This window comes from Strongylocentrotus purpuratus, unplaced genomic scaffold (assembly GCF_000002235.5).
Source record: "Strongylocentrotus purpuratus isolate Spur 01 unplaced genomic scaffold, Spur_5.0 spur5_scaffold_3, whole genome shotgun sequence".
In the NCBI taxonomy this organism is placed as follows: Eukaryota; Metazoa; Echinodermata; class Echinoidea; order Camarodonta; family Strongylocentrotidae; genus Strongylocentrotus; species Strongylocentrotus purpuratus.
The window spans coordinates 11825590-11844345 of NW_022145609.1; the positions used below are offsets into that span (position 1 = coordinate 11825590).

Below are 18756 nucleotides of genomic sequence, written 5' to 3' on the forward strand. Positions count from 1 at the left end.
ATGATTAGCCGCTCTGGTATTCGAGGAATTTCTTCCTACCGACTACCCATTTACATCACCTGATTAATGCATTTCCAAAATGGAACAAAAAAAACTGTTTAAGCTTATACCATTCATCGATGGATCTTGGTAAGATTATTATTATTATTTAATTACAGAAACCATTGAAGAAGAAGAAATTAAACATATTTCTCATTGTGGCTTTGTTAAAATTCATAACAACATAGCACTTAAAGATAAAGTTGAGGTCTGGCTATGCCATTATATAATGCCGTACACCTGCACATCCCATATCAGTTGTATCGGGAGGAGAGACCCGAGGGTTACAGTGATTTGATTCGCTCCTCATCTCCCAGGCATGTGTGACGCCAAATACTAAACAATGATACAAAGCTGGAAATGGAAAGGTGTCAGAGGGTATCTGAATCCGCTACAGATGTATCCGAATGCTGTAATAATGGCCAGCTGGTGCCCCCACTTGATTCTCCTCTCTCGTCGACATCCCCGTCTTCTGTACTGTGTTGTAAGTGTTCTTGTGAGTAGACGACACCAGTCCCCGTATCGAAACCTGTATCATGTTGGCTTCCGGGTGAATCAGGATGAATCTCACACTTATGCATCTGAAAACGGAATGCAATAAAATGTGCAAGAACTTAAAATTCGTCTCATGAGACAAAGTCTTCCTGAAAGCGATACTGAACCAATGAACTTTCTATCCCAGCTTACTGCAATGCACATGGCCATCTCATGGTCAACTTGTCCATAGTGCATAACCAAATACCTGATTTCCGCTCGGTATAATAATCATCTAATTCAGATAAATATTATAACAAATATGGAGTTCAAGAATAAATAAACAAAATGGAAATTGCAACAGCATAATATTAGACATATCATATTGAACACTTGATACTGATGATGATGAAAAGACTCTTTATAATTAGTCTAATTGTAATGGTGGCCAGGGCCCCGTCTTACAAAGAGTTATTAATCGCAACTTATTTGCGATTGATATCAGTCGCAACTATGTACATACAAATAGGAGATTGTAATATCCCTATACGGCTATACCTGCGCGAACCGGGATTTGTATTGCCCAAGGATAGCCAGGTACACATACACCCAAGTCGAAAGCGAAACAATGATGTGGGTAAATATTTATCCAAGGAAAGAAGCAACAAATAAGAATCGAACATGGGACACCCCTCATATGGAACTCAGAAACTTCACCAAATACCACACTGCTGCCCGCAAGAATAAGCTTTAATTTTAATTTTTTTTATTTTTTATTTTTTTAAATTCATATCAGCTCATAATTCATTACATAATAGCAGAAATATAATTCATGGGAACTTTACAATAAGGCCATTACAGGCATGACAGGATTTTCACTAGTTATCGTATCTCATTATTACGTTTTTAAATGAACTAAATATTCTTTGTTCATTTAACGAGTGAAAAGATTTACACTGCACTTTACGTAAGTGCCCTGTATTTATGTTTAGTTCACTTTTTTTTTCTAATGGAAACGAAATCAATAAACGAATTGGACAGAACTGAATACGAGCTGAAATTCATACGCACCACCTGACTTTGAGACTTTTCCCGAATTTGCTCTTCCTCTCTGTCTGTAAATCCAGAATCATGTTGATCATAAACCCAATTCCTTACTTTAATGTCGTTGATATTCGTAGCAGATGAATATTCACTGGGTTCTGGTGCATTTACAAGGATGTTAAGATCAATGCCGGGTTCAATGGTCTTTCCTTGATCAACGCGAGAATAAAATGCTTCGGAAGTGTAATCACCAGGTAGTTTATTCTCTGGGTCCGTTGCTGAAAAGAAAACATCAAACCTTTTCTTTAAAAAAAATCCATATTTAATAATGACATTCATGGCTTATACACTAATCCAATTCTAAATCAAGATACATATAAGATGCTAAAGTGCGTGAGAGAGATTTTCTCCTAAGTGGTATTAAAACTTTGGATTTTTGGTTCAAACTTGTATACACCCAGATAATTGCAGCTTGATTCATTCGTGATTTGCCTGAGACTCTGCAATTTCACCTTGACAAAATAGTTTTAATTTTCAACACATCAAAGGGAATATATTTTTTCTTTGCCTCATCAGAGGATTTATTGATTATATATGCATGGTTACATTCAAAGAAACAATACTACAAATCAAATTTACATAATCACAAAAACATTATTATTGTCATAACAAAGAATTGAGATTAAGTTTTGCTTTGCAAAGCAATTGAATCTAAGGAAATATAGTATACGAATTTCAAGAGGGCTTTCTTTCTATATCAAAGTTTTTAAACCTGCATGCATTCCAAAGAGACAAAAATCAAATAATTAAAAGAAAAAGATAATGATCGCAAACAGACCACACAAACCAACCTGTTTGTTGCAATAAATATATAAATAAATAATAACAACGTACCTGTCAAATTTCTAAGCTTTTCCAAGCAAGTCCCAAGCCTGGATTCTCCGGGCTCCTTTGGCCAGTAGTTATTGATCGTAAAGAGAGCAAGGATAGCCAGAGCTATTCCGAGAACAGATCCCACAATAATAGCAATCGGTACAGATCCAGTTGGAAAATGTTCTTCTAGAGAAGGAATATAAAAAAGAGCATGTCTTTTACGGGAAAAAAAATGCAAGTCATACATCTATAAAATTGATAAAAGAACATTTTTAGGAACAAATATTCTCCAGAGTACGTCAATTGAGTTACTCAATATTTAACAAACATTATGTTACTTTTTTCGTCTTCTTCTTTATCTTCTCCTTCTTCTCCACCATCTTCTTCCTCTTCTTCTCCTCCTTGTCATTCTCCTCCTCCTCGTCGTCGTCTTTCTTCTCCTTCTTGTCCTTCTTGATCTTCTGCTTCTTCTTATTATTATTATTCTCTTTCTACATGATGGTACCTCTATAATTTATGTTTCATCAGGAACCGAACGAAAAGGGTTGAGGAGAGCGCAATTTGTTTAATTAGTCCTTATTTCTTTTTATCTCGGTGTAAAAATAAGTTCACGATTGAAGTTTTAATGGGTAATTTACAAATTTACACATGTTTGCCAGTGCAAGTATGCATGAGCTATGGACTATGGCAAAGTAAAATACCTGAACCTTGTGAAAGGTGACTTACCCGTAACAGTATAGAGGCCTCTGCACGTTTTGTTCAGAACGTCATCATGGATGATCACGACTATCTCATGAGCTCCTATGGATACGCTAGTTCCAACCGGGGAACCCCCAAGTGTTATTTCCATAACTACAGTATCTCCGTGATATATGTATCCGGCTACAGATTTGGTGATGTTGTGTTCTCCGAAACTAGGATGAAAAGTGTATGTATCCTTGCCTGGATCTGTGGTTACAGTGTGATCTAGGCTGGGACAGTTGACCGGGAGCTCCGTTACTATTGAGAATTAGAAGAGCAGAAGGATACAAAACAAATTGAATGATTTGATTTGATGATAATCATCAAATCAAATATGCTACTATACTACTAGTAGTAGTACTTTTTCTACATCAAATGGAAATAACAATCATTTTTATTTCCATTTGATGTAGAAAAAGTACTAGTACTAGTAGTAGTAGCAGCAGGTGTAGTAGTAGTTGTAGTCTGTATGTATTGGATGACTTGTTGAGCCAAGGGTAGTCTGCCACAAGGCACATTTATTTGTCTATTTTTATTTATTCGTTTTATTTTAACAGGGTAACTCACTCAGTATTAAAACCGTTTTCCTTAGAGGCCCTATACAAATTTTAGGTTACAAATACAGAAGAAATTGAACGAAGTTTAGATACATACATATCATATCATGGATTATTTATTTATATTTAATAAAACAAATTACACCATAATATAAACACGAAAATAGATATTTGACCAGCTAATACAATTTAATACAGGTCTACGTCCTTTCAAAGCAATTAATAGAACATTAAAGGGGGAAACTGAAATACGTGTTTTGATTGCTATTACTGAAAAGAACATTCTCTGTGATTTTTCATTTTGTTTTTAGAGAAAAAGAATACTAGCTGTTAAAAAATATTGCAAATGTAGTGGTCTCCACTATAGATTTGCAAATATCTGTTTTGACTAAGCCTGTCTAACATTTAAGGGCAGCTGGTTCCATAGTGCGGCACCTCCATGAGAAATGAAAGTTTACCCATTGGAGTCGTGTGCATGGTAGTACAAGTCCCACATTGGACGCACTACGGGTTTTACGATTATGGAGTTACTAGGATCTTGTGATCAAATTAGATACCCCAGAAGGAAAAACCAGTTACCACCAGTTGAAATTTCCAACTGGTTCCAGTTAACTTCAACTGGAACCAGTTAGATTCAACTGGTTCCAGTTGATTCTAACTGGTCCATGATGCACATCAAGCGGATATTTGGTGCGACTGCATTTCATTTAAGTACTGGAACCAGTCCTTATAATGACCAGTTACACCAGTTGATAACTGGTCTGTTTGCATACTTCCAGTTGCACCAGTTGATAACTGGTCTGTGCATGGCATATTTCCAGTTGCGCCAGTTGATAACTGGTCTGTGGGCATATTTCCAGTTGCACCAGTTGATAACTGGTCTGAATTTGACCAGTTGAATTCTAACTGGACCAGTTAGAATTTGACCAGTTGAATCCTGGAAATTGAAATGGGCCAGTTGAATTCTAAGTGGACCAGTTAGAATCTGACCAGTTGAGTTCCAACTGGACCAGTTAGAATCTGACCAGTTGAATTCTATCTAACTGGTCCAGTTGGATTTCAACTGGTCGAATTCTAACTGGTCCAGTTAAAATTCAACTGGTCTGGTTCAACTGGCTCATTTCAATTTCCAGGGTTACCAGTTGGCTTTAACTGGTTTAACTGGACCAGTTGCAACTGGTTTTTCCTTCTGGGACGTAAGATGGGCCAAAATTATTCAGTACATGCATGGTTCACCATTTTGCATGTATGGAATGTCCACCTTCGTTCTGCTAGTACCCAATGTAGTCAGTCAAAGACCTGAACTCTGGGTGGTAGTTGATTTGCCCTAATAGTATCACTGATTTTTTTTAAATTAGAAGGATAGTTTAACATAAAGAGAGAACTACTTCTGACAATTTTAAAAAACTTACAAACATTCTCTACGTAGAACACACATGTAGCTTTGTTGCCGAATGTGTCCTTCGCAACGAGGGTCACAGGTGTGTACCCCTGTGGGAATAGATCTCCCGTAATGCCTTGGGTGACATTGTAAGTTATCCCCTTGGGGTCTGGGTTGGCATCGGCATAGGTGTAGCTTTCACCGTCTATCAGTCCATTGAAGGTGTTTGGTGATTCGGTTGGGAGAGTTATGTTTGCACATGTCACAACTGGGGGATCGGTGTCTGGGAAGAAATAGACATTTCGAAATTGTGACTAATGGTAGATTTCTTCGATTACATGAGTTAGAATTCCTTTATGAGGTAATTGGAGATTATTCTTGTAATGTATGTTATTTTCAAAACATAAAATAACTTCTACATGGAGAAGTTGTTCCAGTCTGGATGAAGATCATTTTTATGATGATCACCACAAAGGAAAAGAAAAATAAATCACTAAATTAACTATAGGAACCTTCGTTTTTCGGGGGGGGGGGGGAATTATAATCAGTATTAAGATCGGAATTAATCCGTTATTTTATTTTTCTGATAAACTTTAACAAAAAACTGTAAAAGTTAATTAGTGAAAAAACGAAAGGTGACCTATTCGAAGCGATTCTGTTTAGTTTGTTTCGATTACATTTAGTTTTCCATTGTTTTCCAAATATGCGCGGTAGGGGTTAAAATTCAACATTTAGAATATAACATAAATAAATATGCTGACACTGTTTTCGCTTACGAATTTTCAAGGCGATTTCCAACTTGAACATATAAATTGAATTTTATGTAATCATATGGAGCAATTTATATTAAACTTGCTGTTACTGCTCTTTACAAAAATTGTTGTTGTTATGAAAAGTTACATTACGTTAAGTTTTGATAGAAATTGACAGGAAATTAACTTACCACTCAGAATATGAATGAAGAATGAACACGTTGCATTATCGTCCTGGTAGTATTGCGAGAAATCATATCGGACTTCAGTGATTGTTCCTTCCTGGAAAACATCCCCAGGATGATGTGACTGCTTGCTTTTGATGGGGGCAAGACTCGGGCACGGAGAACTGGCCGATGGGATGGGCCATGTAACACTAACATTCCCTCCAAACTCTGTGTACAGCGTTATATTGTCCGGGCATGCGGTGACCAGAGGCTTGGCACCTGCGTAATTAATACACGTTATAATTATGTGAATATGTTCTGGAACATTATATCATCATCATTATCAACTTGGATCATCACACAATAATTACTATGTCCAAATAATGTAGCAAAAGTAGAGCCACTGAAGCCAATAAGGGAGAGTGAGGTATGTAAAAGAGGTTTGCCACAGAAAGAGAGAGAGAGAGAGCTAAACATCTCTTATTGATCCATGGGAAGATATTAATCAAACGACTAAAATCCAATTAAATCAAATTACTGACATAGAATCCATATCCATAATTTGTTATCATCAGCAATATATACAAGCAATTGCAAACGAAGAAAGCAAATGTTTTGTATGTCTTCTTCTTTTTTTAGGGCAGCGGCGGGTATACGATGGATGGTCAGTTTGTTACATGAGTTTTAATGAGAGAAGGGCAATGCGCTCAATTTATTCACAGCCTCCCACCCCCCCCCCCCCTCCTTTCCCCTCTCTCCTTCTCTCTCCCTCTCTCTCTCTCTCTCTCTCTCTCTCTAACTGGAAATTTAGTTAAACAGACGTAGTGAATTTGAGGGAGATACAAGACTTAAAAGCCCAAATATAATACTGCGTGGCTCAAATGCAAGGGGAAAACTGTTATGCAGAGGGCATCCATCCTTCCCATCTTCAAAGAAGGCAATAACTTTGAAATTGGTTCGTCATTTATATTTTAGGGTGTGTTTTTTTACACTCCAAAACACCTCCATAAACAAATACATATGGGCTGATAAAGGATGCCCCCACCTCAGTTTGTAAATACCTAGTCTCTCCTCTGATTTTAATGTTTAAAATAATATCTTACTGAAAATAGTGAGATTCTCCTTTACGTATGGTAGGCAGGACTCGCAAGTTCCCCTCGCACGAATCTACGAGGAAAAATGAATGGAATGAAAGAGAAATATGAAAATGATTATAATCAGTGTAGGAGCTGCATTACACTACATACAAAATCGATGTGCACCTGCATGTACTATTACAAAATGTTTAGAGATTGGAATTGAAAAATAGTATCGGAAATATATAAAATAATGACGTAAGGAAGAAAAGAATTGGAATGTTGGCAAGTGTCAACATGTATGTTTTTAAAGGAAAATATTACTGCAATACCATGTTTGGTGAAACTAACTCTTTACATAGTTGTGACAGAATATTTTATGATAACTAAAATTACAACTAAAGGAATAATTTAGATTTTGTAAATAAATGTTCACATAAAACAAGGACGATCTGGATGTGACTAGTGCATTTTCCTGGTGAGGAGGTGGGGCGTAGCTGACAACATGGGAAATACACACAAATACGTCTCACTTGGGCTCAACGAAAGAGCTTGAAAGATTTGCAAATAAGCTGAAGAAGTAAATGAAGTTTAATAGAAAATTAGGAAGTAATTTTACCTCAAGGGTGTAGTTATGTGGTTCCAGGCATCCGAATACAACTTGTGTCGTGTTATATTTATTCTGTAAATTGGGTATAAGATCACCAGAAGATATAATTTCCTAACTACACTCTTACAAGTTATTAATATATCGGACGTATAACAAATGTTCATCGTATGAAGTATAACAATTAAATGGGAGGGGGTAAATTGAAATTTGAGTGTGGAAGCCGTTCGATTATTATAAGTTTTGCACAAATTTATTGCATTAACGAGTTTGGCAATTACCGATTAAATCTCAAACATTCAGATGGCATTAAGTTACTGATTTTAAAATGCCTTACTTTTTAAGATAAATATTAACAGGCATTTTTCAAAACATCTTTTGTCAAACAAAGAATCTGAATTCCACATCTGTCATCCTACTTCCCATTCATCGCCTCGACTTAAAAAAAAAAAAAAAAAAAACGATGATTAAACGAAATAATATTTGGTTCAATAACAAAGGTAAATACTAAATCCAATACCTGTATAATTTGTTCGCCGTGGATCGAAGAGGAACTGCCTGATGAATAGACAGCAATGTAGTATTCATCAATGCTATCCTTGTAATCATCTTGACTATTCAAGATTAAAGTAAAATTGAGAGCGAAGGGAGTAAGGTGCCACATTATGAATGGTTTCCAACCTGAAACAAATATAAACATGCAGAAGTTCATTAGCAGATAACGCACACAGCCATAATAATAAGAAGAAGTATGACGTCACAACCCGGTACGCTATCCATAATGCATTATGTTTTTGATAGCTATGACTAATATTGTTTTCAGTAGTACTGCAAACGGTAATTTTACTAAGCTACCAAAGTTCATAGTATGTGTTCTAAACAAAAGCTACCACATTGAAGTTTAGACCTTTTGTTTTACACATAAAAACAACCCTCCAAATATTATTAAATATTCTAAAACGAAACGAAACTATACCGCTGCAATCATAAATACGAAAGTCCCCTTTGTGTTGCGTATACACAAGCACGTACTTGTGTAAATACATCTTATGTTTGTCTAACAAGGTTTGTCTTATGGGTCGTAAATTCAAGGGGTAGCCCATGATTCTGAATACATGCCTAATTTCGAACTCACACATTATCATTAACCAGCCTGAGGGGGGTTATTTTATTTTGAAAATCAAACAGGGTTTGTTTTTGGAACAGTAGTCCGATGGTTGTCATTCCGAAGGGGGTTCTTAATTCCGTAATCAAATACGATTCGAAATGCCTAATTAAAGGAAAGATGATTCGTAAATACGTTCAATTTTGTTTTCTGGAAGGGCTTAATTTGAATAAATGTAACAATGAAAATTCCGAATGACGAATCTTCACAACGTCTCTAAAGAAAATGAGATGTACCTTAGCGTATGTATCTACTTTCTGAAAGACATGTTTACCAACGTATTACACACTGCAATCTAGGATGACGCATTCTTTCGCGTAAAAAGCAGACATAGAAATATTGAAAAGTTCTTCAACATTTTTTTCTTATTAAAATGTGTTTTGTTTGTAATGAGGGTATATAACTTGGAACAAAAAAATGGTAAGTATTCATATGCCATTCGCATTGCGAGTGCATTTAATATTAAAGCCCCACTGCACGACTTATAGCTACTTGCGCCTTCTGTACAACCAACGATGCCTAAGCGATACCCGTTGGTCCCCCATGGTGCCCTTTTCTTATGTTAATTGAGAGCTGATTCGATGAGATAATCACCTGCCAGTGACCTTGCAGGGAGGTCTAATCCCTCCATAAAAAACTAGTACATAGGGGCTTTAATAGATCAGTACTTTGAGGAATTGTACCTCTTAGCTACTATATTGATTTAAATCAAATCATCAAATCAACCATTCTCCATCGAGTTATAAATGTAATAATATCTTAACACCTTGCAATTAAGGGAAGTTGGATTAACATATTAATTTAACCCTTATCAATTAATCAAATCAGATACTAGCACGACACTATCGGTCGAATTATAAGTGTTGTGAAATAACATTAACGTATTTATGTCCGTCTTATTTTGATGGTTAGTGTGATGATTATGATAATTTGGCTATTTTCAATATCATCTTTAGTTTGCAATCATGCAGCCATAGATATAATGTATTTATATCATTTGGAAATGGATCAACAGTGGAGCAGACTGATGGATCGTGTTGGATGTGATCGACACAAAAGAGGAGTCGATGATAAGTAAAGCGATAATAAAGGAGCGTTTTCTTAAAAATATCCATCTACCAGTGCACAGCCATAGATATAATGTATTTATATCATTTGGAAATGGATCAACAGTGGAGCAGACTGATGGATCGTGTTGGATGTGATCGACACAAAAGAGGAGACGATGATAAGTAAAGCGAATAAAGGAGCGTTTTCTTAAAAATATCCATCTCCCAGTGTACAGCTATAGGATAGAACGTTTTGTGTGCGTATGTGGGTGAGTGTATGTAGTTGCGTATTTCACATTCCTCAGTGTATTGTATCAAAACCAATCAGGCAAACAAGGCATACAAAAGTAAATAGTTTACTCGATATAGTATGCAGGTGAATATTCTTATATTTCGTCTTGTATGAAAACAATTTGGGGATGAAATAAACGCTATCATAGTGTCAAGGTGCAATCCTGATAATATCGGTTGCAAAGCACCATGGGGTTCCCCTTTTGTTATCATTGTTTGAAGAAGGACAACACATATTTGCTTTGCTTTGGCCCAATGTCATATTTCTTTTAGCTGATGTGTATATACCTTTATTCATTTGTTTGCATATCCTTGTATCCATAATGATATTCCCTTTCAAAAACTAGTAGTCTGACCAACGTGCCATTCAAGATTCGTGGGAAATTGGACTATTTCAATTAGTTTTCATTTATTTCATTTCATTATTTGAGAAAAGTTCGTTATTTGTACTTATATATACAATTCTGTATAGTTACGGGGAACATATCGCTATAATACTATTATTTATTTATTTTCGACATCATATGCTTTAATTCATAATACGCTGATCGAAATGAAATGTTTATCCCCAGTTTCATGCTGTCAAATTCTTTTAGAACACTCAATGGTAGGACACAACGGTATCACATTTTAATACCATTCTACACAACGTTAACAAAAAAGGTTTGTCGTTAATCCAGCAAAATCATCATAAAGGTGTACTTCATAGTCATATGACAATAACGCAAATACTAAATGATATATAGTACCTGTAGTGTATAACTACCGTTTTTCTCCAAATATTGTTTACATTATTCATTCTATTATTCATAAAAGTTCTTTAATTATATTTATGTTCCTACTTATAAATTGTATTGTTTGGAAGAAAATAAATGTTCATTTGAATTGAATTGAATTAATTCCTAAATCATAGACTTATGACAATAAGGGAAATACTAAATGAAATTTATTGTGTAGTAACTTTAGAAGTACCGCACTTTTCCAAATAGTGTTAACGATAATCATTGTAATATTTCCATGACAGTTTTTAATTACATGAAACATGCATTATACCTATCATTAAATCCTGGATTCGTCATACTTCAGTTAAGCTTTTCTCAGTGACCCATTCTCTGTAAAGGCCACCTGTCTATAATGGCCATGTATTTTTGTCTTCCTCGAGAAAGAAATGTGTGTTGTAGAACCTGTTTAAAAAGATCACCTGTCTACAGCGGCCACTTTTTCTGTTTCTTTTGGGTGATTGTACTATCTTTCCTGCTTATAATTGTTATCATTATTTCACCTATTATGATGTTTTTTCAAATCATTACACGTATTGAACAATCTGAGGAAAACGACAAGTTTACTTACAAGGACGAGTTTTGATCTTAAATTTACTCCAGGTGCTCTCATCTACCCTGGCTGTTGGTAAACCTCGTATACCAACTTCATACTCATAGCCAGGAACAAGACCGATAAAGCCATCGTAATAGAAGATATGCTGGAAGAAGAAGAAGAAGAAGAAGAAAAATCCAGGGGGGGGGTGTTTCATAATTTTATGGAGAGCCATTTGTATCATTAAAATGAACAATATTTAAAAGCAAAAATTTAAGTATTTTTTAATTTTCATAAATTCCTGATCAAGAACAAGAATTATCATTTTATGCCTTTTAAAATAACTTCTACAAAATATTTTCAAAGATGCTAACGGCTTTCCATAACTTTTAAGTCCAAATTAGAAATAAGTTCACCTTAGGATCTTTGTGAAACACCCCCCAGCAGGTAAAAATATGAAAAGGGATGTTACTGGTGGGTTTGACAAAGGAAAGCTGCAGTTACTATTGCCCCATTGTAAGGTATGCATTTACACTTGGGTGAAGCGGGACAAAACAAATACGAGCAAACACTTTGTCCAAACATGTAACTGCATGCCGATAAAGCATCGAACCCGGAATCTCTCCTACGAGAGTCATCAATAGCCTTTCCCATCAGGGGGATGTTTCACAAAACTTGTCATTAGTGAAAAATGACAGTTTTTGTTATAAGCTACTGAAATCCTTGCTTCTAATTGGTTATCAACAGATTTGTCACTGATTTTTGTCATTTGTCATCGAAAAAAGGCTTTGTGAAACGGGTCCAAGGTTTTGTGACTAAACACTACGAAGATTTCTACAACCTTGTTATACACCATACAGTTTATATTCATTACTTTATTACAAAAGTTAATCATTCAATTAAACGATAAGAATGTTTACATTACCACATAAATCATGCTAATTTCCTCTTGACCTATAAGTTCTATATACTGTTAACTGCTATCTGGTCATGTCACGGAGGAGAATTCGAGTATTAACGTTGCAACTTCCTCGTATAGTTCAGCAGTTTTCGAAATTATATCCTTTACCGAGTACCGCCATTTTACCGTAATATTTGTGAATACTGGTATTTTGAAATAACATAGTAATAATAGAATACATTAATATGGTGACAGTTGTAGTGAGTATATTTGTATGAAAGCAGGAAAATGAATAAGAAACAGATTGGCAAAAGAAATTAACAAAATCGGCTACATCAAAGGAAAAGAAAGTTATGAATGTTTGAATATATAATCACTCCATCTGTGCGAATCTCAAATTGGCAATTCGGTCAGTGGATTGTGACGTAGTCACGGACAACTCCCCCTTTTGTCAAGTACAAATTTCTGTTTTTCTCATAAGCACCTTCTCCTTCAGGGCACTACCCGAAATACATTTTGGATAGCATAATGATTAAAGGTCCTCTAAAACAGGAAAGACCCCCCCCCCCCCCCCGAGAGATACATTTTGGAAAATGACAGTTTAGTATAAATCGTGTGTGCTGGAATGAAATTAGAAAGTAACTGTTGTCCGCCACTATACCGATTCGGTCAACTCAGTTATATATATATATAGTGACTACAAATTGTTTAAATGCATAACCTTCCTATTTATTATTCGGTCTGATTTCGTTCATAATGTAATCAATCTGCTTCTCAAATTTGTTCTGCTTTCTTTCAGAGCAATTTGATGTGAAATTTGGATTTTTCTTTTAAAATCAAAGACATTCTCACGTAATTATTGTCAGCATAACAATCACACGAAAACGCGAAGTTAATCATAAAACAATTGACAAATCGAAAGGAAGTGTCGCAAGAATATTCTTGAACATTGTTACGTATTCATTTCAACCCCCTTGCAATGCTTCTGACGATTTTTCCATGTATCTTTTATAAATTTGCTTCTTCAGATCACGATCCTTCCCTTTCCAGAAAGTTTATAACTGAAATGAATAATGCACTATACTGTAGTAATAATCCCCAATATATCACCTTAAAGCCGAGCACCGTATTTGCAGAGCCATTGACATAGGTCATAAAGTATGCAATATAATTCTAGTATTTGCCAACAAACTAGACATGTGTGTACTAGTCTTCGTTTGTATAATGTGGAGAAGTAGATACAAAATAATGACTACTTGCACAAAAATTAATTTTTCTACGCTCCATGTTATATTGGATATTCATTTCATGCTGGGAAAGTGGGATTATGTGAAAGGTAGATTGGTGATGATGATTATAATAAAAGAGGATATGAAATTTCTGTTCAAAATTATCAATCCTGGCTGACGATCATTTAGTTAATCTTTCCCCCAAAAGAGAAGTAATTCAACTTGTAATGATGGATTCGTTAAAGCCGAGGGGCAAAAAATTAAGTTTAACTGAGATTGCTCATCAAATTAAGGTTTAGAGTATAATGTAAACGTAGACCTCATATCAAAGTACTATTTATCATACTAAGACAGTGTGATGAAATCATTTAATAACTAAGTACACATTCAATAGCTATAAAGTGAATCAATACAGTGGATACACAGTATGTTGTCATTGTCTTTGTAACTATGTGTGAACATCAAAAAAAGTATACCTCTTAAAGGGTAAAGATGTTTGCACATACGGCACCGTATACCCTCGTCACGTCGCTAAAGCGACACCAAACAGACCGATTCCTAGGGGGGGGGGGTGGGTTCACAAAGATTACGATCGACTTTAAGTTGGACTTAACTATGGCAAACCGCTCATGCCACTGGTTGCTCTCACCATTGGTCTCTCAATTATTATGATCTATGATCTTTAGATAAAAAAAACTATCAAAAAGTTAAATTCTGTAGATTTGTGACCACGATTTTGACGTCCCTTGAGAGAAAAATGCCAGTAAAATGGTGAGAGCAAACAGTGGCATGAACTGCCTGCCATAGTTAAGTCCAACTTAAAGTCGATCTCAGTCTTTGTGAAACACTCCCCTGGCCATATAATGTACGTTTTTAGGTCTGTTGTCGGTCTGCCGTCGGTCTGCCGTCGGTTTCGTTCGTGTGACGCGGGTGTCAATGTATATGGTAAATACCAACCGTTATGGAATGACATTAGCCTACTAGAGAATTTTTCATTTTGAATGAAGAATATTACATACATTTAACAAAATTCTTCGAAAAATGCATTGATATATTAACTAAAATGATGTACTTTTGCAACATTGCGGTTGTCTATCAACCATTTATGACATTTATGAAATGTTGAATTTTATATAAATTGTAACGGAATGACATAAAAGGTCATTTGTTTAGTCATTCTGTAAAAGAAGCTATTTGAAATTCGATACCTTATCAATCTGATGAATGGTTGATAGGAAAATCAACTGTTCTGAAAGTACCTCGCATTAGTTTAAATAATATATCAAGTTTCCAATGTCTGTAATATACATTTTTTTCTAAATTGAAAACTCTCGGGAAATCTCACTTCGTGGCTCTTGAATTGAGCATTTTTTTAATTGACCCATGAATCTGTGTAGAACTGGGCTGGTATGCGTCCATCTGTATCTCTAGAGTATAGTTCCTCAAGCTAAATTGTAATCCTTCATCTTAATCCTCGGTTAACGTACAGAAATCGCAAGTTGCATTAATTATGCATCGCTATTTTCCTTCATTATTTGACATATTTTTTTGTTGATAATTTATGTCATACGTAAGAGGATATGGAACAAACGAAGGATTCCTGAACTGAAATATATTCCCATTTATATTCGTAATTAATTTTACTTGTAATGCTGTCCTAATACTAGGCCTTTCATGACTTGATAAATAGCGTGTCCTAATACTGAAATCCTCTTGACAAAAATATTATTTTACAGCCACAGAAGCGTTCGCATCCTCACTGTCTATAGTACCAACTTCTAACCTCGGGTGGAGAGAAACAATGTAGACGAAATGCCTCGTTTAAAGGCACAAATGAATAGCTACCAATCCTTTATTCATGCGCATAATGCTGTTTTCAAGATTATGACATTTGAATGAAAATCACCATCTAAAAGATGAAACAAAGTATTGGCCTTTAAAATGTATGTGTCGTTAAAATTTGATTTTATTTTATTGATAATATAGGAAAACGTGAATTGTTACTTATAAATGAAACTTGTATTCGTTCAAAACTCACATTCTTTGCATCGTTATAGGTGACATTTCCTTTCCCATATTCGTAAAGTACACACCATGTCTTCCCTCCATGGAACCCTCCGTATAGACCAAACAGCTTGATCTCAATAGCTGTTAGTTTGCTTGCAGCTACGAACGAAAGGAGAAATAAAACACAAAGAGAAATGAACTGTCGTATAAGTCCAACATAAATATGATAGCCAAGTCAATTCTCTTCAATCAATTCAACTCAATTCCATCTTGTATAGAAACATTTGTAAAACACATCGAATAAAAGCATTCAATGTTACACAAATGAATACAATAATCATAATATAATACATTATTATGGTGACAGAACTTAATCGGGCACAGCTGTAAAATAAAATATATGAAGAAAAAACCCAGCTTCCCTGGTAAAATACATTGCGATAAACAGATATCCCGACAACTGCAGCTTAGTATGAAAAGATAAGATCAACTGCTTTCTTTCTTAACTTGATCATGACGTCACAATACGCTTTCATTTTGAGGTCGCTAACAAAAGGCGCCATTTTCTAAGGCGACAATCGCTCCGGGGTCACTGACCTACAGTTACCAAAATCGAAATTCAAAGCTGGACCAAACATTACACTTAAACCTAACCTTAACCCTAAAGTTTTCGTAACCGTTTATATAAATATATTATATACACACACATTTATCTTTACAATATATACATTCAGAAAAATATATTGAGGTCACCCAAAGAGAGATAGTGGCCACTGTAGACAGGTGATCTTTCAAGACATGTAATATCACAAAAAATTCTCTCTCGAGGGAGGTTTGGTATATAAAGTTCGCTTTCAGGGTAGGAACGATTTACTTTACCCGACGAGACCGCCCCCCCCCCCTTACCGAAATTTGGCTTATTTCATATTTTGCCTTACATTTATAATTCTTTGAATGACATCTAAAGAACCAAACGCTAGTTCCTTAACCACATTCATTTCTCGGTTATCCGTTAATGGAGAGATTTATGAATTAAGAAACTTGGGCCCATATTCATAACATCTTACAAAGTTAGTTGTCCACTAATTACATAGGGTATAGTCCCCCCCCCCCCCCCCCCCCCCACTCCGAGAACGGACGGACCACATGCGTGTTACCAAAATGTCCGGTAAAGGGGTACTTTTCGTGCGACAAAGTCCGGCCCGACAATAATTGTTAAAAAAAAAAGGGGTGTATTAACTTTTCACCCGGAGATTTCTTTAAAAAGGGGGTGTTGTTTCTTTTTTTCTCTCATCTCTTTGGACTTCTGAGAAATTATTCCGAATTTAGGGGGGTACATTGAGCATTTTTCATGATTTAGGGGGGTCTCCAAGGCAGGAAAAGCCCGCGAAAAGCCCGCGAAAGGGGGTTCGGAAATGTTGCATGCAGTCCTCAGATATAGGGGGTGCTTTCAAAAAGAGGGAACAAGCATATGCGTACCCTAAATAACACTGAGTGGGGAGGCCGGGGGAACTAGGCTTATTAAGGTTTGATGAATATTGGCCCAGATGTAATAGTTTACTCACAGGTATAATCAAGCTTAAATGTGATGTTTATCGCAATGTACGACTTTCCATTATTTGCATCACAGCTGGACGGGCAGCGATCTGACATCTGGCCTGGTTCCTCGCTCAGAGAACGGTTACATTGTGTGTAGTAGTAGATCGCATCCAGGTCCTTCACTCTTCCCGGTATTTCGTCGTTATTGTTGGTCCAGTATGCATGATCACAGCCAACTAGGTCTGAAAAGGGTACAATTGTGGGTTGTATTAAAGCCCCACTGCACTACTTATAGCTACTTGCGCCCTCTATAATAATGCCTAATCGGTGCCTGTTTCATTTCATTTCATTTCATTTCTCTCAGCCTAAACGGTTGGTACCCCATGATCCCCTTTTTCTTATTTTAATTGAGAGCTGATTTGATGAGATAACCACCTGTCAGTGATTTTGCAGTGAGGTATAATGCCCCCTGGCCAAACTAGTACAGACGGGCTTTAAAGCATAGATTATACACTTATATGTCACTTTTAACAATAGGATGAACAAATAATAGAGTTTTCACAATGCATTATTTACATATTAATCATATTTATTGTATGAATATCTTATGTATGAGAGCGACGTCAGCTGAAGCTGTGCTTATAAATATGACGATCTCTATTTTCCTGCCGTTACCATGGCCGTGGCATCATTGCCACACCGGGGCTCGAACCGTCCACCTTCTCGGTAATTTGGTGAAAGCTCCCGACTTTACTACTAGAGGTCCTGAAATCGATCATATCTAGTACTTGTAGCATCTCATAAAATAGAATTAATATAGATTTAGAAAAAGTAGCACATATAACGAGTCTTTTAAACAGTATAAGCCAAAGTTCCAACAAACCACAGGCTCCCGATTCATTATGACTATACCTCAATATAAATGTAATTTTATTCATTTAAGCCCTACTTACTTTTTCTGTAATCCATCATAGTACATGTCACAAGCCCCTGTCGAGCGAATGGGAAAAGAGGCAAAACAAGATATTAAATGCGATATTCAATTGTAATTTTACGAACCTAATCTTTGATATATTGTACACATGCATGTTTATGTTTTGTGAGATTCCATATTTCAAAACTAAAACGTGACGTTGAAAAAAAGAGGTTGAACTATTTCTGTATGCCGAAGATGATGAACTGTACCATGTTGTCCATTTACCACGACACCAAGATGTGTCTCAAATGATACCTAAAGTAAATTCATATATTTCATTGAGTTTACTCAAGAAATAAGGCGGTTTTTGAGATTTATTCGACTGTTTCGAAACCGCATCTCAAAATATCTTTCTAAGGTATATAATTTATGGGATCTTTCGAAGTGTATATACACATACATACAATCATATTTATTGAGCCTCTGTCGATTTCTTCAATACATAAGTGACATATCATGTTTATTCATTTGTATAATTATCTTTCCATTAATGGCCCTCCTCGTCATAATTTGACCATGTTCAGTAAAACATTTCAAACGTGGTGCAGACCTGTTTACGATAAGCTGAACTTCA

General features: G+C 35.8%; 1 protein-coding gene across 1 annotated transcript; it reads right to left on the reverse strand.

Annotated features, from left to right (window-relative positions):
- Positions 1-410: 410 nt before the first annotated feature.
- LOC100888443 lies at positions 411-18191 on the reverse strand. The gene is made up of 13 exons (XM_030995724.1): positions 18160-18191; positions 17233-17448; positions 15699-15826; positions 11567-11696; positions 8232-8392; positions 7724-7786; positions 7132-7195; positions 6053-6307; positions 5141-5392; positions 3157-3429; positions 2452-2616; positions 1672-1835; positions 411-620 (listed from the first exon to the last, which is right to left on the reverse strand). Exons 1-13 carry the CDS (start codon positions 18176-18178, stop codon positions 411-413), a joined length of 2100 nt encoding a protein of 699 aa, XP_030851584.1. The 5' UTR covers positions 18179-18191.
- Between the last annotated feature and the right edge of the window lie 565 nt (positions 18192-18756).